The sequence below is a fragment of the Equus przewalskii genome, chromosome 9, assembly GCF_037783145.1.
Source record: "Equus przewalskii isolate Varuska chromosome 9, EquPr2, whole genome shotgun sequence".
Lineage (NCBI taxonomy): Eukaryota > Metazoa > Chordata > Mammalia > Perissodactyla > Equidae > Equus > Equus przewalskii.
In genome coordinates, this window is record NC_091839.1 from 8,815,421 (window position 1) to 8,837,175 (window position 21,755).

Sequence of the window (21,755 nt, forward strand, 5' to 3'; positions counted from 1 at the left end):
GGCATTTCCTTCTGCAGAGCAGGACTGCCTCCCACAGACAAACTAGAGACTTTCCGCAGGGCTTAATATTGAAGGTGTGGAAAAGCTCCTGACCCCAAATACTTAGCTAACTACCTACAATCATCTCCTCAGCTTTATCCTTTTATCCATGTATTCTAGTCAAGTAAATATTTCCCAGGTATGTTTATTTCTCACAAATGTTAATAACAATTAGGAGGAAAATGGGTTTCATAGTCAAATTACTTTGTGACAGGCTGGAATATACAAGTTGAACTCTGGGGTTTGCTGTTGTCTATTTCTGGACTCTGTATTCTACTCCATTGACCTGTTTGTCTATCCTTAAACAGCACGGTCTTTATTGTCTTTATTGCCTTGTCATAGAGTTATAGCAAGTCTTGAAATCAGATAACACAAGTCCTCCAGTTTGTTCTTTTTCAGAACAAAAGCTATTCCAGGTCTTTGGATTTCTATACAAATTTTAAAATAATTGTATCAATTTAAAATAAAAAGCATTCTGGTTCTTTGGGGTTGCATTGAATCTGTAAATAAATTTTGGAAAATTTTATCAAAGATATTGAGTTTTCCACTTCACAGCCATGGTATCTCCATTTATTTAGATCTTGTCTAACTTATGTCAGCAACGTTTTGTAGTTTTCCATATAAAGGTCTTTGATATCTTTCCTTAAACTTACTCTTAAGTATTTTATGTTCTTGATACTATTATAAACTGTATTTTTGTTTCATTTTACAATTGTATGTTGCAAATATAAAGTATGGGTAGATGAAGGAGTAGGCCTGACAGATGAAGAGACTTTACAGAAATAAAGAGAAATTAAAGCCTAAAGTGATACTTAGGACTTTCTGGATGAATTAGAATCTGGAAGAGCCCCGAATGCAGAAGATTTAAACAATACTATCAACCAACTTTACCTAATTAATATTTAATGGTACTTTCAATAACTACAGAATACACTTGCTTTTCAGTTATACAGGAAACACTAAGACCACATGTTGGGCCATAAAACAAGATTCAATAAGTGTCAAAGGACTAACATATAGATTATGTTTTTTAACGTAGAACTAAATAGAGCTCAATGATTAAAGATATATAGGAAAATCCTGTTTTCTTCCAGATGCTTGATAGTCTTAGCTTTGAATTTTAGGTGGATGATTCACCTGGAATTGTTTATAGTATGAAGTATAGGTTGGGGTTCATTTTTTTCTTCACATAAATATTCAGTTGTTCCACTTCTTTTTGTTAAAAAAGACTTTCATCTTCTCCAATGAGTTGCTTTGGCCCTTTTATCAAAAATCAATTGACCATAAATGTATACCTTTATATTTATATCATTTATATTTATATCAGGAATTCAGTTCAAGGCTTTCTTGCCTCCACCCCTCTTAAATATTCCCATAGGCAAGTATGATTTTTATCTTGTCAAGGCTTTTCTTGCTCTCATGGGAGTGAAGGCCTTTCATATTCTTCCGTATTCTAATTGCAATGAAAGTTGAAGTTGGGTGCTTGTTTTAATAACCTCCTTCCCACCTCCCATACACCCTCACGCTGAAATGCATGGCAATGACTGGATTCATTGGCTAGGTTTTAAAGACTCTTCAAGTGAGAAGGAGAAAGGGTATAAATGGAGGAATGCAGTGATACTGCAGCGGGTAGGATAACTCAAGTTCATTTATAAAATAGATCCCGTTCTGTCAAATACTGCTAAAAAACAAGAAGGGGACATCTAGAAGATACTGGGGCTTGACTGTGTATTTTAATTTATAGTGCTTTAGTTATTTGAACCCTAGAAATTCCATGTGAATTAACTTGTGTCATATTCCAAGGATCCCTTGCTGTCCAAATCTATTTGGTTCCTGAGTGCAGATCCTAGGAATACTATGCTATCTAAATCAATTTAATTTCCAAGTTTCGGAAAGGGAGTAACAAGTTTGGATAAGGATTGATCAGAAACATTTTGTCCCTAAATTCAGATTGTGACAAATATTTATTATATTTCAACGGATTACTAGATTCAATTTGCTAATTTATAACATGACATATTTTCATAACTGATTCTGGACTTATCTTTTTGTGTTCTTCTAGCAAGTTTTTTTTTTTTGTTTTTTTTTTTTTTAAAGGGGAACTTCGTGTGTGGGCAGCCTGGATTCTTTTTTTCTGTTCAGGGAAAGATTCATCCTGAGCTAACATCTGTTGCCAATCTTCCTTTTTTTTTTTTCCCTCCCCAAAGCCCCAGTACATAGTTGCATATTCTAGCTGTAAGTCCTTCTAGCTCTTCTCTATGAGCTGCCGCCACAGCACGGCAACTGACAGACAGATGCTGTGGCTCTGCAACCGGGAAAGGAGCCCAGGCTGCGAGAGTGGTGAGAACACTGAACTTTAAGCACTAGGCCATCAGGGCTGGCTCTCCCCTAGCAAGTTTTAATATTAGGATTACGATAAATTCATAAAAATAAGGGGCCGGCCCCGTGCCTGAGCGGTTAAATTCACACACTCCACTTCAGCGGCCCAGGGTTTCACCGGTTCGGATCCTGGATGTGGACATGGCACCGCTCATCAGGCCATGCTGAGGTGGCGTCCGGCTTAGCACAACCAGAAGGATCTACAACTAGAATATACAACTATGTACTGGGGGGCTTTGGGGAATAGAAGGAAAAAAAAAAAGATAGATTGGCAACAGATGTTAGTTCAGGTGCCAATAAAAAAATGCGTAAAAAGAGACAACTTGGTATCTCAGTCTATTTCCTTGAAGAGTTACTAAACCATTTCATAGATTTCACCTATAAACATGCCTAGTTTGGCAATCTTCTTTAGATATTCAAAGTATTTTTTGGTCTAATTTTAAAATTTTCCTTTTGGAAGGGAGTCTATTAAGATTTTAGACCCCTTCTCTAGTCAATTCTGATATCAAGTCAATTCAATTTCTTCATAAAAGTCACACATTTTGTTCAGATTTTCAGATATATTATAAAAATGTCTATGGTACTAACTTGTTTTTTAATTGTGATAAAATTCATAGACCATTATTTTCACCATATTAAAGTATACTGTTCAGTGGTTTTTAGTATATTCACAAAGTTGTGCAACCTATACCACTAATCCCAGAACATTTTTATCACCGAAAAAGATATAGTCCTTTTAAATTTAAATATGTAGTCACTTCAGTTTCTCATTCACAATGCTGTCCGTCATCCTAACTTCCCCACCCAAATCACTAGTTTGTCTACTTTTTTCCTGTCAAATAATCAGAATTTCTATTTTATATTACTTTTTCTTTCATTTATTTCTGTATTTTACAACTAATAATGCCCGTCTCTACCCACATTTTAGATTTATTTTTGTTTTAGCTCCTTGGGTTCTATATTGATCTTATTAATGATCTTTCTAGTATTTGAACATATGCATACATATTGGGTTATAAAACTTCCAATACAACTTTGACTGCCACTCACGTTTTTCAATTGTGTTTTCATTTTCATGCACATTTAAACAACGTGTATATTAAGGATTTAGTTCCTTAACCCATGTTAATCAAGAGGGTACACTGAATTAATATTCAGATATTTGATGGCTAGCCTGTTGTTACTATTTTCCCCATTCTGGTCAAATAAGGTGTATTTTCGGCTTTTTTGGGGAACTAATTATTGGGAAAAATATTCTCATCTCTTCCTGCTTTTTTGAGAGCTGTGCTTTCAACCACGCATCCTTACATCCACAGGGTTTCAGACTGCTATTAATCTTTGTGCAGCATAAAAGATGAAGTCAGAATGAAGACCCACATGTACTTTTCCTTTTCCTTTTAAAATTCGATGCTGACTAATGAGTGATGGGAAAAAGTTTTCCTATACTCATGACATTCATTTCTCTTTTTGCATTATGAATTCTTTCATTTAGACAAAGGTAAACAACATAATTAAAATCCTTTCCACAAATAATAATGAAAATAATTATGAAAATTAGTTATCAATGATAATAGTGGACTTTTACTAAACATTTACTACGTGATAGGAATAGTTTTAAGCACTTTATATTTATTAATTCATTGAAACCTCACAATAAACCAATACATACAGTATGATTATATTTACTAATACAGAAGAAGTAAAATGCCACTAACATACATAAGTAAAAAGTAAAAAAAATATCTGGAAGGATAAACAACACTTTGATAACAGTGCTTAATTACCTTTCTTGCATGAGATTGGGGTTAGGATTGATGAAAGAAACAAAACAGTTTACGAGGAGAAAGTACGCATAATTTCAGCAATTAAAACAGGTGTTTTAAAAGAAAACAAACAGGCATCCAAAGATAAACTTTGGGTCATATTAATCAGGGCAGATTTTATAACTGCAAACATTTAGATGCAAGCATAATATGAATAATAGTCATTTTAAAAAGTCATTAAATATAAGTCATTAAAAATAATAAAAATCTCTATGGAAATGGCCATGATATTTTGGATGATAAAAGCAGGTGAAAGTACAATATGCAGGCCATGCCTACACTTTCTTGAAAAACAAAGTCTGGTAGGGCTTGCTCTAGCAACTGGAGAGTAGTCATCTAGAGTTGGTATGATTACAATCTTGGCTTTTTAGTTTCTGGTTTCCTGTTTCATAATAAGAAAATATAAATTTGTGAAACAAAACAAAAAGATTAACACTGACTTCAACAAAATTATAATTCTACAAGGAATTAAAAAATACAAGGTCACATAATTTGAGCAGTGTAATACTGGTGTAAGCACAAATATATGGGTCAGAAAAGAAAGGACAGCCCTGAAACACAAGCAGATATAAACAAGGATATAACGTATCACCAAGAAGGTAGAACAAAATAATGGGGAAGGAAAGAATTATTGAACAACTGCCATTAGTACAACATGGGGGGAGGTGGGAGATGGGCAAATATCAGTTTTGAATTTGAATCCATTACTTAGAGTGAAATACCTTTGGATTAAAAATAGACAAAATAAAATTAAGAAACAAAAAATAGTGAAAGCGAGTAACTATCAAACATGAATTTTTTTGTTTAAAATATTAGGAAGGTGATAAGAACTTCAACTTTCATTATTCATCAGTATGAATTCCCTGATGACGAATGAGATCTGAGCCACTACTAAACGCCTTCCCACATTCCCTACAGTTATAGGGCTTTTCACCAGTGTGAATTCTCAGATGTCGAGTAAGGTTTGAACATTTATTAAAGGCCTTTCCACATTCATTACATTCATACGGCTTTTCATCTGTGTGAATTCTCTGATGTTGAAAAAGTTGTGAGTTCTGAGTAAAGGCCTTCCCACATTCAAGACATTCAAAAGGTTTCTCACCAGCATGAATTCTTTGATGTTGACGAAGTTGTGAGCTCTGCGTGAAAGCCTTCCCACATTCCTTACAATCGTAGGGTTTCTCCCCAGTGTGAATTCTCTGATGATTAGTAAGTGCTGAGCCACTACTAAAGGCTTTGCCACATTCCTTGCACTCATAGGGTTTCTCACCAGTGTGAATTCTCTGATGCTGAACAAGTTTTGAGCTCTGCGTAAAAGCTTTGCCACATTCCTTACATTCATAGGGTTTCTCGCCCGTGTGAATTCTGACATGTTGAAAAAGCTGTGAGCTCTTAGTAAAGGCTTTCCCACATACTTTACATTCATAGGGTTTTTCACCCGTGTGAATTCTCTGATGGTCAATAAGATTTGAGCAATAACTAAAGGCCTTCCCACATTCTTTACATTCATAGGGTTTCTTACCAGTATGAATTCTCTGATGTTGAGAAAGGTATGAGCTACAACTGAAGGCCTTCCCACATTCCTTACATTCAAAGGGTTTTTCACCAGTGTGAATTTTCAGATGTCGAGTAACATGTGAGCCGCAACTAAAAAATTTCCCACACTCCTTACATTCATAAGATTTTTCACCAATATGAATTTTCTGATGTTGAATAAATTGTGAATTCTGACTAAAGACCTTTCCACATTTCTTACATTCATAGGGTTTCTCTTCATTATTAATTATTTGATGCAGAGTAAAGAATGTCTGTTGAATAAATGTGGGCATGTATTCATGAGTGAATATTTCTTGACTGAAATGCCCATTTTGATATCCCAGTTGTCTTTCAAAGTGGCTTCTATATTCCAAAACATCTCTAAAATTGGAGTACTCAAGGCCATGCTTTGTAAGTCCCATTATCTCCCTCTGGCATGATTCTATTTCGTAAACTTCCTTTTTTAGAGATAATAACTTCGTTTCACACATTGATTCCAGATCTGAAAGAAAATGAAATGGTAAATATTCTTTTCCCCTCTTATTTGTGACAAATTAAACTTTTATAACAGAAATGGAAAAATTAAAGTAAAAATAATATCTAGTAGTAAATGGCATACAGTTTTCAAGTATATCTGTTTAATCTGAAAAATGGACAAGACATGCAAAGATATTAATGAGATACAATGCAGGAAACAGAGGGAGGAGACTATGGAAATAGGAAACCGCAATGATTCTCAAATATTGACGTGCATCAGAATCGTCTAGAAAGGTTGATAAATATACAATGCTTGCACATATGAAAGATAACTAGTTATAATTACATCTATAGAAGCATGCATGCATGTGTATGTAAGAAATAGAGTGTATCATCATATGACATGTATTACAAAAAGTGGGTAATTTTCTGACCTCCACTAAAGGTCTCCCGAAAGGAATAAATGCATATAGAGGAAGATTCTTGGGCTCTGCAGCATAATAAAGAATAAATTTGGTCTTTGTCCCTGGTTCCTAACACAGAGCTCCAAAACCTTTTGGAATTTCCAGAGTGACAGGAGCGGTTTTTGTTATGCTAATGAGGTGACTCATGGTAGGTCCCTAGATAGCTTCAGGATGGGGACTGGTCACCAGAAAGACCAAGAAAGTGATTAGAGGATTGGAACTTTCAGCTACTCGGCCTCTGGGGGGGTGAGGGGGCCAGAGATTGAGTGGCCAATGACTTAACCAATCATGCCAATGTAAGCAAACCCCAATAAAAACTCTGGACTCCAAAGCTCAGTGGAGCCTTCTGGTTGGTGGACACACTTTGACTCCACAGGGGGAGGGTGTGGAACTTCTGCATCCAGAAACCTTCCAGAAGCCTACCAGACCTCACCCTAGTATATATCCCTTATAGTAAAACTGCAATCATAAGTATAGAGCTCTCCTGAATTCTGTGAGTCCTTCTTGCAAATTATTGAACCTGCAGGGGCCATGCAAATCCTTGAATTTATAATTGGTCAGAAGTGTGGGTGGTCTGAGGAGCCCCTGAGATTTGAGCTGGTGTCTGAAGTGAGGGCAGTCTGCTGTAGGACTTTGCCATTAACCCGTGGAGTCTACACTAACTCTGGGTAGTTAGTGTCAGAATTAAACTGCAGCACACCCTGTTGGCATGGAAACAGAATAGGCTCCATAATAAAGGATATAGTGGGTGAAATTTGAAAGAGATTATGGAGGGTTAGCCACAGACACCCTCCCTCAGGGGAATACCCTGAGATAAGTCTAAGACATTGAACAACTGATGTGAGTGACAGATAGGGAAGACTCAGAATATGTTATGTGCTGGGGACTCAGTGAAAATACTGTTTGCCCTGGAATTTTGTGATGCTGATCTTGGGAGAAGAGAGAGACCTGCTCATGTACCACTGCAGTGACTGAGACGGGAGGGAGCTAAAGTTTAAGGCAGATGAAAAGAAAATAAGACAGAGTGCAAAAGACTGCCATGGAGAGATGACAAGAACCAGAAGCAGACTGATGGGAGCTGGGTCCCAACTCTGACCATTACTCTATGTTCCCAGGCAATGATTTAACCTTTCTAAGTCCCCGTTTCTTCATCTGTAAAAGGGATATAATCGTTAACTCATGATTACTGGGAGGGTAAGGAAAAACATATGTAAATGTCTTAGAGTAAGTTCAGTATTTGATAGCTATCATTATGAAAGCATTTCTTACCAAAAATGGGGACTTAAGGCAAATTAAACGGTTTGAAGACATCAAAATGGAGCCTACTGGAACATCTCCAGCCAGAAACAGGGAATTCATTCTAGCATCTTTTGTCTCCTACCTTTATATGATCTTTCAGCAACTTTCATCTAGTTAAGCTCCTAAGTAACTTTTAAACTAGCCTCTTCTATCGCTCCTGCCAATGCCCTCCTCCAAACCAGAATCACCTCTTACTCAGACCACTGAGGCAGCCTCCTAACCCAGTCTCCCCACCAAGGTCTCATCCTCTTTAATCTATTCAGGGACCACAATGACATTTGGCCTGGCCTTCCACTGCTCAACACCCAAACTCCTCAAAGTCACTGGCAGTGTGGTTCCTACCTGTCTCTCTAACCTCGACTCACACTCCACTCTCGTTTGCTCACGGGGCCTGGCAACACTGGCTTGCTTTCAGTTCTTCAAACACACCAAGCTTTCCCCTCCTGGAAGGGCCTTCGCAGAGGTTCTTCCCTCTGCCTGGAGTTTTCGTCTTTATTAACACATTAAACAATGAGACCTAGCAGTCAGCCTAGTACTATGGGAATTCTGAAATAGTGATGAGAATAAATGATATTTCGATATGTCTACAACAACAGTAAAATGATATGCAAATACCTGTGATTTCCAGTCATGTCAAAGTCACAGGAACTACCCCTACTACTCCTATGGGTTGTTGCATACACCATAAATGGAAGAAATGCTAAATTTCAATTAGAGATTACTAAACATAAAGATGCATTTTTTCCTTCTCATCCAAGTTCATGGACTGCTTAAATGCTATCCAAAAGAATCCAAAATTAGCAACCTCTTGAGTTAGACTGATCCTTTAAAAACATAATGTCACTCCTCTGCTCAAATCATGTCATTCCAAATAGAATGGCTTTACATCTCATCGAGAAAAGAATTCAAAGCCCATCCCAAGGCCCACAAGACCCCAAGTCATCTGCAGGCACGCCCTCCCTCCCACCAGCACCCAGCACACGAACACACCTACATCCTGCTGCTCTGCTCATCTCCGTTCACACAATGCCCTCTGCTCCTTCTGCTCCAGCCACAATGGCAGGAGCTCAAAAGTGCCTAACTCAAGGACTGGGTTCTTCCTGTTCCTTTTGTCTGAATCTCAGATACTTACGTTACTTGTTCCCTCACTTCCTTCAGGCCTTGATTAAAATATCACCCCATCAGAGAGGCCTTCTCTAACCTCCCTTCACAGTACCTATTACCCTCTGACGTTATATACACCTATCTTTTCTCTCACCTTCTAGAATATAGGCTGCAGCAGAACAGAGCTTTGAATGTTTCGTTCAGGACTATAATCCCAGCACCCGGACCAATGCTTAGCATACAGTAGTGCTCAATAAATGCTCTTCTTGTCCTCCTCCTTTATATCAAATCTCTTCTCTGCCACCTCTTCCTTTCCGATATAGACACAGACCTTTTTGTTTTTCCCCACATTGTCTCTACGGACAGTGACTGCAGTCACTTGCAAGGCTCCTACCACTGTTCCATTCTGGATTAATGCCACTTCGGCATAGTTAGCCCCTGACTTTCCGCTAAGCTCCCTGTCTGATTCTCTTTTACTAGATTCTACTTTGTAAAAGTTATTTATGGATATATTTTAGCACCATTTTTTGACTCCAAGTTCTTAACAGCTGACATAATTAGCCAACTGCAGCAGCTGACAGACCCCCTTACACAAATTAGGAAATCAAAAAACGTTGGATAAAGGAAAACTGCACAACAAACTGATAAGAAAATGTCATTGGCAGGCAGCTATAACAAAGACCAGTACTTGGAGGGGAGGGCCGTGGAGATACACACACACATACATGCACACCACACACACACACGCACGCGCACACACACGGATATTATTTTGGGAGTGGGAATAGAAGACATTTAGATGAGTCTAAAAGGAAGAGAAGCTAGGAAGGAACTGAATCTAAAATACAGGTAAAAGAGTTTTCTTTGGAACGGAAGCGAAGGGCACTTTCTACCTGAAATTAAGAGGTGGGTTGGAGAAGAGTAGTAGAAAGAGTAGTAAGCGAGGGAAGGAATGAAACAGCTATCTGTAAGTGCATGCTAAAAGGACTTAGTTGTTCCCAGAGACCGAGGGTTTTGATGGGAGCTTCCAAGATAGCATCTCAAAGGTGCTGTTTCTTCACTGATCAGCTGAGTAATTACCTGTAATGCCCCACCCTGTCCAATCATTTCTCACTCACCTGAACACAGGCCTCTTGTCAGCTCTCTGCCAACCATCCAGGGCTCTTTCCCTTGTTCCAATAAGGAGATAACTTGAGGCTTAGGAATATAAAATCCTGCTCACAAGAAAAGACATGGAACATGGTTATGCTGTGGGTAAAGCAGATGCAGAAATAAGATCCTGTCCCTTGAGGATCAAGGAAGAGATGCCACTACAGGAACAGCCAAAGAAAGAAGAAGATGAAGCTTCAGCCATAGCCATTTGGAGCTGCCCATCTCCCACTCTTCCTTTGCATTTCAGCTCCAACCCTTTATTTGGGACTAGGGAGCAGAAATTTAGCTGGTCACTTGAAAAGCAGCTGAGAAATTCACTGTGGAAGAAGCAGACATTCCAGAGGAGACCTTTAAATGACTGGTATAGATGTCCTTACCCATCGACACCAGGTTGCTATAGTTCTCCAGCATCACATCTCTGTACAAGTCCCTCTGAGCAGGGTCCAGGCACTCCCACTCCTCCTGAGAGAAGTCCACAGACACATCACTGAACGTCACAGATTCCTGAAATAACACATACACATATTACTTGTGTAATAAAAGAAATACTCTAGAGACTATTGTGCTTGGATTGCGGGATAAAGCAAATGAGCAGTGACACTGATGTCACTGAGAACCATAAGCTTTGGGTCTCAGAAATAGAAGCAAGAGTAATCAGTTTATTTTATATTTAAAAAACAAATTCCTGACTCAGCCCATTGAAAAGGCCTAGAAACAATAATTAATCCAGTAGCAATGAACATCTCTAGTATCTAGATTGTAGTCTCTAAGTACCATGTTCAAATAAAAGGAACCAAGGCTATTTGGGGAAAGAGAGGATCTCAGGATTGAGTTAGAAATGTACAGGATGAGCCTCAACATTCTGTTCTATCAGAAAGCAAGAGAGTTATCAAAAACTGTTAGCATCATGTTCAAAGGACTCTTGAGAAGTCCTCCCACTGGCCAAAAATGGTATAATTTGAGGATCAAATGTCATAGGCTGATCAGTTCGAAAACGTTTAAATCCATGAGCTCATAACAATAATGGACAAAAAAATTACTGGTCACCTTTGTAGGAGTCTAAGAAACCAATTCGGTATTTTAAAAACTGGTAAACAAAGGAAAAAAAAATCAAACATTCTTTCCTATATGAACTGTCTTTCAGGATAATCAAACAGTTGATGAGAAGTTTTATTTTTCAGATACTATTCCACCAAATCTATGAAAAAGGAATGACAGAATTAAAATATCATTTGCAACCTAATGAATCTAGACAATAATCATCAATGGTGGCTAACATTACAAAAGAAAGAGAATCAGATATAATGCGCCTCCTGATGGAATCATACATCACCACCTATGAAATATTCTTTTTCTTTTTTTGGAGGAAGAGTAGCCCTGAGCTAACATCTGCCACCAATCCTCCTCTCTTTGCTGAGGAAGACTGGCCCCGAGCTAACATCCATGCCTACCTTCCTCTACTTTATATGTGGGATGCCTGCCACAGCATGGCTTGACAAGCCTGGGATCTAAACTGGCGAACCGTGGGCCGCCAAAGCAGAACATGCAACCTTAACTGCTGCACCACCAGGCCAGCTCACCTATGAAATATTCTTGACAAAAAAATCCCACCTGAATCTGATGAAGCTTCTGGACCTAACTGCTAATTTTCAGGAAACACTTCAATGATACCACAAAGATGCAATCAGCAAAATCTAAACAGTGGACAAATGAATCAGATTTTTTTTCTTTTCTAACAAAAAAAACTGCACAGAAGAGCCAGCCATGGTGGCCTAGTGGTTAAGTGTGGCACACTCCACTTTGGCAGCCCGGGTTTACTTCTTGGGCACGAACCTACAACACTTGTCTGTCAGTGGCCATGATGTGGGGGCAGCCCACATACAAAAAGAGGAAGACTGTCAACAGATGTTAGCTCAGGGTGAATCTTCCTCAGCAAAAACAAAAAACAAAAAAAACCTGCACAGAAAGAAAAGAGATGAAAGAGGTAAGAGACTCGAGAGACATATCAACCAAGTGCAGTACATAGTCCTTTTTTGGATTTGAATTCAAATAAACAATTAAAAAAATTAGACAATTATGGAAATCTGTACACTGAATAGTGATGATATTGACAAATTATTTTCAACTTTTTTAGATTCAGTAATGGTGAATTGTTGTTTTTAAAAAATAATCCTGGGGCCGGCCCAGTGCTGCAGCGGTTAAGTTCGCACGTTCCGCTTCTCAGGGGCCTGGGGTTCACCAGTTCGGATCCTGGGTGCAGACATGGTGCCGCTTGGCACACCATGCTGTGGTAGGCGTCCCACATATAAAGTAAAGGAAGATGGGCACGATGTTAGCTCAGGGCCAGGCTTCCTCAGCAAAAAGAGGAGGACTGGCAGTAGTTAGCTCAGGGCTAATCTTCCTTAAAAATAAATAAATAAAAATTAAAAAAATAAAAAATAATCCTTATCTTCTAGAGATACATACCAATTTGTATGTGCTGCAAAATAATCCTGCAGGAGAGAGGGTAGGGAGTGTGCAGGGAGGAACCAGGTAGTGGTATAGATGAAAGAAGACTGACTCTGAGTTGATAATTATTGAAGCTGAATGGTGAGTATACGGTAGTTCATATGACTACTCTACTTGTCTGTGCCTGCAATTTATCATAATAAAGCTTTTTTAATGGGAAGTGGTAGAAAACAGCTACAATAGAATATTTGCAGAGTAACAATCATATGTATAGCATTGATTTAAATAAACAAAACTGTGATATACCTCTGTTGTGGGAAAGGAAGTAGAGTGTGACATAGCAAATTTCCTCTCCACTATAGTCCCTGGGAGACGGCTGAGAAAAGAGATGCTCAATTATTGAATGAATGAAAATGTTAATGCTGGGTCAAAATAAGAGGGGCACCTAGGAACGGTATAGGAGTATCTGGCTAGAAGGAGAAGAAGTGGGGACCAGGATCCTGAAGGGGGACCCTGATAGCCAGAAATGTCAGGAGAAGGAAAGCAAGTGCTCACGTGCTCTTTAAATTTTTTTTTTATTTCTTAAAAAGAATTGAATGTCAGGAAGATAAGAAAAAGCACCAACTCACCTGGGCCATGGCTTTCAGTATTGCAGGAGATGATCAGTCCTCCTCGGGCCTGTTCTCCTGAAAAAGGAGAGTGTCCTGAGCAGGCAGGCCTGGGGCAGCAAAGAAATGCTCCAGAAACACACTGGCCTTACAGCTCTCAGACTGACCAGGTAAAACCACCTCCACTTCCCTTGATCTTATCATACAACTCTAGGTAGCGGGAGTATGGAACAAATCCTACTCCTTCCTCAACTCCAAAAACCCTAGGCTTTAGCTACAGCAAGATGGATCCCGGCTAGTGGAGCCAAAGGAATACAGACTCAAATTCCCTCTCCTTCACCCAAGCACCCAGCTTCCTCCCTCGGCCAAGTGATTCAGGCCAGACCTTGCCCCACCTCAGCGATGTTGCTGCTCTGAACCCAGACAGAGCTGCTATGATCTGCCCTGAGCACATCCCTTCTCTGCAACCCTCAGGCCCCCAGGCAGCGCCCTTTGGCCAGGACCTACCCTCTGACCAGAAGGACTAGACTTCCCTTCAAGTCTTCTCACTTCTCAAGCCCAAGAAAGTCAGTCAACTTCTCACCACACAACCACACCCACACAGACACACTCCTCATTCTTATGTTCTAGCTGTTTTGTAAAAATAAATAAACTTTGTTAACATGTTTTTGCCATGCAAAACAGTCAAAATGTCAGCTTTTCAGTAAACTCTTTCTTACCTATACATATTTATATAAATTTCTCTTTTTTCTATAACTTCAGTGCTTTCATTTGTTACACTTAAATCTTTAATCAATTATTTTACTTTGGTATAAGATTATTTGATAAAAGACTATGGTCTAAGATTGTAAATTATAATTTTATCTTAGTATAAAATGTGAGTTAGGAATCCTACTTAATTTTCCCCCCAGAAGAAGTTACCCAGGTCCAGCAAAGTCACATGTGAATAACATAATATTTCATGGGACTTAAATGCACCACTATTTTAAAGAAACTTTATATAAGATATAACCTGACTTCAGATATGTTGAAATGCGAGACAAAAAAAAAAAGTGAGCCTTAGAACAGATGACTATGGAATGTATTTTCCTTACTGATTTAAATGCTGCAATTATCATAGATGATACATGTTTGTATTTACTTGTGGTTCTACTTTGGTTCAGTGATCCGTTAAATGTTTTGACAGCATCACATCCTCTATTTATTATAATTTAAGAATATGTTTTAATGTCTTAATAGAAGACCCCTCCACTACACACCTATTAGAATGGCCAAAATCCAGAACACTGACAACACCAACTGCTGGCGAGGCGCAACAAGAACTCTCATTCATTGCTGGCGGGAATGCAAAATGGTACAGCCACTTTGCAAAAGAGTTTGGCACTTTCTTAAAAACATACTCTTATTATGTGATGCAGCACTCGAGCTCCTTGGTATTTACTCGAAGGAGCTGAAAAATTACGTCATGCGAAAACTTGTGCACAGATGTTTATAGAAGCTTTATTCATGATTGCCAAAACTTGGAAAAAACCAACATGTTCCTGAGTGGGTGAATGGTTAAATAAATGTGGCACATCTAGACACTGGAATATCATTCAGTGATAAAAAGAAATGATCTATGGGAGCCATGAAAAGACATATTACTAAGTGAGAGAAGCCAGTATGAAAAGCTATATACGGTATGATTCCAACTATATGACATTCTGGAAAAAGCAAAAATATGGCGAGAGTAAAAAGATCAATGGTTTCCAGAGGTTAGGAGGGAAAGAAAAAGGGAGGGGTGAACAGGCAGAGCACAGAGGATTTTTAGGGCAGTCAAACTACTCTGTATGACACCATAATGGTGGATACATATCATTAGACATTTGCCCAAACCCACAGACTGTACAACAGTAAGAGTGAACCATAATGTAAACTATGGACCTTGGGTGATAATGATGTGTCCATGTAGGTTCCTCAATGGCACCAAATGTGCCACTCTGGTGGGGGATGTTGACAATGGGCTATGCATGTGTGGGGGCAGGTGGTATACGGGAAATTTCTGTACCTTCCTCCCCAGATTGCTGTAAACCTAAAGCTGCTCTAAAAAAATACAGTCTTTTTTTAAAAAAGTTCTGGCTCTGAAGCCTGTCTAGACGCAAAAAAGTAAATAACCCCTTATTACTCATCTTTTTCAAGAGTTTCCATATGAACACAGATCAGTAAAAATATTATACTGCATAAAATGAATACATTAAGGAGTTCTGACATATTTATGATGTTGAGTCATATGCTTTGATTTCAGTACTTTTTGGAATGTTTAAAACCACATGATATACCATTAAAGCAGCAGATTCATCAAAAATTAAAATGCCAAGTGACCAAGTATTAGAAAGAACACAGGATGACAACATTTATAAACTACTGGCAGGAATTTAACCGGTACAACCATACTGAAGATCAGCTCAGCATTATCTAGGAAATTCGAAGATACACACATATCCTATGGCCCAGCAATTGCATCTGTATGTTTATACCCTAGGAGAGTATGCATATGTGCGCCAGGGTACTTAGAAAAATACGTTTAGAGCAGCCCCTTCAAAGGAGCCAAAAATTGGAAATAACCAATGTCTAAACTACAGCTATATATAACAAGTGACCACAAGGGTGAGACTAAGAAATATAATATTGTGTAAGAAAAGCAAGACCCAAAACAACAGGACACAGTACAATTTCATTTCTATAAAGTTAAAAAGGCAAAACTAAACTATATTATTTAGGGATGTGTAGATATGTAGCAAACTATTTTTTTCAAAAAAACCAACATGAAAATAATTATCACCAAAGTCAAGATAAGGTTTACCCAAAGAGATGAAGAGGATTGGTTTATTCTGGGGGCAGGACTAACAGGGCCTTCTGGAGTGCTGAAACAAGCTTTTGTTATAGAGAGGTTCCCTTTATAATTACTTCTTAAACTATACGTCTATATTTTAAGCACTTTTGCATATGTATGTAATATTCAAGAATTTAAAAAAAGAAAAAGACTATATAATAGCTACAAATAATTTTTAGTGAAAACGAAAGATAGGAAATGATAAATGCTGTAAGATTCCAACCTTGAAACAATGCATACTATATGTACACAGGAAACTTATTAGAAAGAAATCGATCAAAATATTGACAGTGGTTATGTCTGGGTAGTAGTTTACTTTTGCTTCTTGTAACTTCCTATTTTCCAAATTCTTTAAAATAATCATGTTTTATGTGTGTGTTTAAAAAGAAAGTAAAACAGTATACGGGAGAAACTGAGCTATTTTCTAAATTAACATGAGAACATGGAGGAGGAAATGAGGGAGAATACTGGGATCTGTGTGTCCACACCCAGGGCTTCCCGTCATTCTCTTGGATGGAAACGTGTAGGAACCAGGTCACTTGATGAGTCTGTGTTAAACAAGACCATCCGGGAGAAGGAAAGCAAAAGGCAAACCCCAGCACACCTTGAATTTGGCTTGGTCAACAGCCATTCCTCCTCCTTCCTCTGGGGACCTCTGAGAAGAGCAGGAAGGGGAAAGGAATCCTGAGACGCCAGGCCTTTCTTGCAGCCCAGACTGACAAGATTAGAAGGGTCTGGACCCACACCCACCACCCGTGGAGAGGAGGGATGGAGAGAGGTCAGAAGAGTCTGGGCTGTCCTGAGCATTCCTGGTGTCAGAAGGGGGAAAGTCTCTGCTGCCTGCCACCAAAATCTGTCCTGACTTCACACATCAGCCACGGGGACACACACGCTGTCACCCTGGCACAATTACAGGCACCCTCCAACCGCACACAAAGTGTCACAAAAAGTTACATGATCACACTCACTCATCCCCACGGTCACAGACATCCAGTACACAGTGCTGCTAACATGCAGTCACAACCCCACACACACAGCCCTCCGATAACACAGTCACAGCCGCATAATCAGATTATGCGTCCCCCGTCCCACACTATGTCACACAAAGTTATACGAACGCACACAATCACGGTCCCTCCACGAGGACACAGTCACACCGACACACACAGCGCCGCACATTATCACAGTCACACACCTACAACGAGAATATCCAGTCACATCAGCACAAAGAGCTCCGCGCATGGTCACAGACACAATGACACACCCACCACAGGGACAGACAATCACACTCGCACACACGGCGCCGCACAGTCACGTAAGGTCACAATCGCACACATGGAATCTCACACCTCTTGCCCCCTCCCCCAGCCCAACCAACTCACACAGGCCCGAGACTCCGGACCCGCCCAAACTGTCCCTTCAGATCCTCAGGGACTCACCTGAAAGCCTAGTCAAGCCCCCGAGACCTAGGCCGCTCACCTTGCGCTTCCCCTTCTCCGGAGGCCGAGGATCCCGCAGGCAAGTGAACGGGCGACCCTGTTCCCGCGGGAGTCTCTGGGAAATGTAGTCTGGATCCGCCGGCCAAGATGGCGGCGGGCCCTCGGGTTCCCCGCCAGCGCACAGCCCGCGCCAAGCCCGCATCCCGGCTTCTCTCCCCGAGTCGCTGTTAGGAGTCTTCGAGATCCAGACGCAGGCTCGGAGTGAGGCTCCCACACGAGGCAGGCCGCAGACCCTGGAGACAAGCTTCCTTCATTGACCCGGCCAATCCCAAGGAACCATGTGTTCCCTGAGAAATAGAAAAAAGTCGCCGGGTTCGCGCCAGAAGTTGATTAGTGCCGCAAGAACTTCTGGGAAGTGTAGTTTAGAGCCGGAAAGGGCGAGGTGCCAGCGCTGGTAGATGACTTTCTGCGCTGAGCTGTCCACCGAGAAGCGCGGAGCGGAGCCGCGCCCAAGAGTCTTCCGGGGGCTATAGCCCGCTCTGTGAATACACGGGACTGACTGACTACATCGCAGTTTCTGCCTTCGTCAGTCGAGGAGAGAGGCGGGGCACGGCGCTGCTCACTAGTGGAAACCTGAGAGTCTCAGACCCGAACAGCACCGGGGAAAGTGAAGGAGAGTAATCCAGGAGCCCGGAAGGGGGCTTTTGGGAACCGGTTCTCCGGCGCATCAAGCAGTGTGTGTGTTGGGGATGGGATGGTAGTGGTGACTCTGAGGATGGCCCGTGTGTGTAAGGCCATAGGTGAAACTGGATGAGTTACCTCACTTGCTTCTCTGGAAAATGATTCTGGGGGCGCGTGTTCTTGTACCATCAATTTTACGTGAATATTAGAGACGCAAAAAGCAAACCAGTTGGTCTGACACTTGGTTTTAAACGTGGTTTTTATAAAATCATGTTTCTCTTCTTCGCAAATGATTGTGGATGCCACACCCTCTGACGCCTTAGGGATATTGTTTTCATACGTACAATTTCAGTCTCTCTCTGCAGCGTTTAGAGTTGTACTTTTTTCCTCTCCAGTCTTCCATGGTTTGATCCTTGACTCCCTTAACTAGGAAAAGAAAAAAAAAAAAAAGATTTATTAGTGTGATCAGTACAACAGCTTTGATATGAATCCTACCCCCTTTCACCTCTTGGGAACAATTCAAAGTCACAAATGGGGACCAAAACAGCAGACTCCAGTTTCAGTAAAGTTCAGAGAAAGGAAAAGTCCACGAACTCCAAAATACACATGAGTGCTTCCCAATACAGTTGAGATTGGATAGAAGCATGTCAGAGGATAAGGACTGGTAAGCAGAGGTGAGAAGTAGTGCTTAGGAGCTCGTGAACCTATTCGAGAAAACACCAGATATAGGGGATGAAATCATTCCAGGACAAGGAGGAGCTTATACTGAAGTATAAACGTTGGAGAAGGAACTGCCATAGAGTAGAGGTCAAGCAGAGTAATATCAGGTGGAACCAATGTGCCAAGATTAGGACAGTCGTGTTTAAGGGAAAATTGATCCAGAAAAGTAAAATATGCCTTAATTTTGACCGAAGTTATTTGGTCTGTAAGATGAAGACACTTGAGCATCTAGAGAAAACCTCAAGTTGCTTAAAGGAGAGAAACTACTGAATATTTAGCACCAGAAGTCAGTGCAACAAAACCAAAAGAATAACAAAGAAAGAGAGTGAAAGCCAAAGATTTTTGTCCACGATGAAGCTGCAATTCAGGTGTAATTTAGGGTCACCCTAAAATGAGGATGTGAACTAGGGTGACTTGAGAACCAGGGCAGTAATATAAAGGATAGGCTGGTTTAAGCTAATAGAATAAGCAGAGAATGATCATTAAAATATAAAAAATAGCTACAAACAAACCAAAAACAAAAACCACTAAAAGTGTTGGCTGACCCTGGCATGAGTGGAAGAGGATGGAAGAAGTAGAGTAGAAGAAGTATGTAGGGTTTGATGGAGCAGCCGTGTGTGAGAATTCTTTAGGACAAGAAACAAGGGCATCGATACAGCTATTTCAGAGATGAGGGGGAAAAAAGACCTGTGGGGAAGACAGTAAAATGTGGAATAAAATGGCTTGTTAGGAAGATTGTATGCTTCAGATTTTGACAGGCCTGAGATTCAAATCCTACTTCTGAAAATGACCGTTTGTAACCTTGAGCAAATGATTTGTGCTCTATGCACAAGATATTCCATATCATCAAAAATCTTGGTAACAGTATTTTTTTCTCAGGAGTGTCACGTGGATCAGAGAAAACGTGCGAATTAGCTTACACAAAATAAGTGGTGAAGGCTATTATATAAAACACTTCCCAACTCCTGCTTTAAGGCCAGTATTACCCTGATGCCAAAATCAGACAGAGAAATTATGAGAAAAGAAAACTAGAGACAAATATCCGTTATGGAGATACACACAAAAATCCTCAAAAGTTACTAGCAAATCAAATCCAGCAACATATAAAAAAGATTATACACTATAGATAACCAAGTAGGATTTATCCCAGGAATGCAAGGGTGGTCCAATATAATATGTCATATTAACAAAATAAAAACAAAAGCCACTTGATTATCCCAATAGATCCAGAAAAAGCATTTGACAAAACCCAATATTCTTTGATCATAAAAAGCATTCAACATGGGGCTGGCCCCGTGGCCGAGTGGTTAAGTTCGCGCGCTCCGCTGCAGGCGGCCCAGTGTTTCGTTGGTTCGAATCCTGGGCGCGGACATGACACTGCTCATCAAACCACGCTGAGGCAGCGTCCCACATACCACAACTAGAAGGACCCACAACGAAGAATATACAACTATGTACCGGGGGGGCTTTGGGGAGAAAAAGGAAAAAATAAAATCTTTAAAAAAAAAAAAAAAAAGCTTAACAAACTTGGAATAGGTTCCTCAATCTGATAATGACACCTATGAAAAATGCACAGCTAACATCATACTTAACAGTAAAAGACAAAAAGCTTTCTCCTAAGATCAGTGATAAAGACTGAATGTGTCCCCCTCAAATTCATATGTTGAAATCTGATCCCCACGTGATGTATTTGGAGGTGGGACCTTTGGGGATGATTAGGTGATGAGAGTAAAACCATCATTAATGGGATTAGTGCCCTTAAAAAAGAGACTCCAGAGAGCTCCCACACTCCTTCTGCCATGTGAGGACACAGTGAGAAGACAGCCATTTATGAACCAGGAAATGCACCCTCACCAGATAACAAATCTACCAGTGCCTTAATCTTGGACTTCCCAGCCTCTAGAACTCTGAGAAACAAATGTTTGTTATTTAAGCTACCCAGTCTTTGGTATTTTTTTTTTTTAAAGATTTTATTTTTTCCTTTTTCTCCCCAAATCCCCCTGGTACATAGTTGTGTATTCTTCGTTGTGGGTTCTTCTAGTTGTAGCATGTGGGACGCCGCCTCAGCGTGGTCTGACGAGCAGTGCCATGTCCGCGCCCAGGATTCGAACCAACGAAACACTGGGCCGCCTGCAGCGGAGCGCGCGAACTTAACCACTCGGCCACGGGGCCAGCCCCCTAGTCTTTGGTATTTTTGATACAGCAGCCCGAAAGGACTAAGACAGTTAGGAGCAAGCCTCTCCAAGGATGTCCATTCTCTCCATTTCCATTCAATATTGTGCTGGCGATTCTAGACAGGGCAATTAGGCAAGAAAAAGAAATAAAAGGCATCCAGATTGGAAAGGAAGAAGTAAAACTCTGTTCATAGATGCCTTGATCTTATGTAGACAGAATCCTAAGGAAGCCACACAAAAAAGATTAGAACTAATAAGTGAGTTTGGCAATGTTTCATGATACGTGATCAATATTCAAAAATCAATTCTGTTCCCATATGCTAGCGATGAACAATCCAAAAATGAAGTTAAGAATACAGTTCCATTTTATTAAAAAAGTAGTTAGGGATAAACTTAATGAAACCATGACAATTCAGTGGGGTAAATAACAGTCTTTTCAACAGATGGTGCTGGGACAACTGGATAGGCACATGCAAAAAGAATCAACTTGGAATTATACCTCACACCATATATAAAAATTGAGTCAAAATGAATCATAGA

At 40.1% G+C, this 21,755-nt stretch overlaps 1 protein-coding gene across 1 annotated transcript in view; it reads right to left on the minus strand.

Moving 5' to 3' along the window:
- The window catches only part of LOC103552484 (zinc finger protein 850), an 82,678-nt gene extending 64,897 nt beyond the window's left edge, over positions 1-17,781 (minus strand). The window contains 5 exon segments of the mRNA XM_008522509.2: positions 5,086-6,279; positions 10,240-10,335; positions 10,651-10,777; positions 13,351-13,407; positions 17,641-17,781. Of these exon segments, the coding sequence (XP_008520731.2) occupies positions 5,086-6,279; positions 10,240-10,335; positions 10,651-10,777; positions 13,351-13,359 (1,426 nt within the window). The 5' untranslated portion in view covers positions 13,360-13,407; positions 17,641-17,781.
- Positions 17,782-21,755: the final 3,974 nt, after the last annotated feature.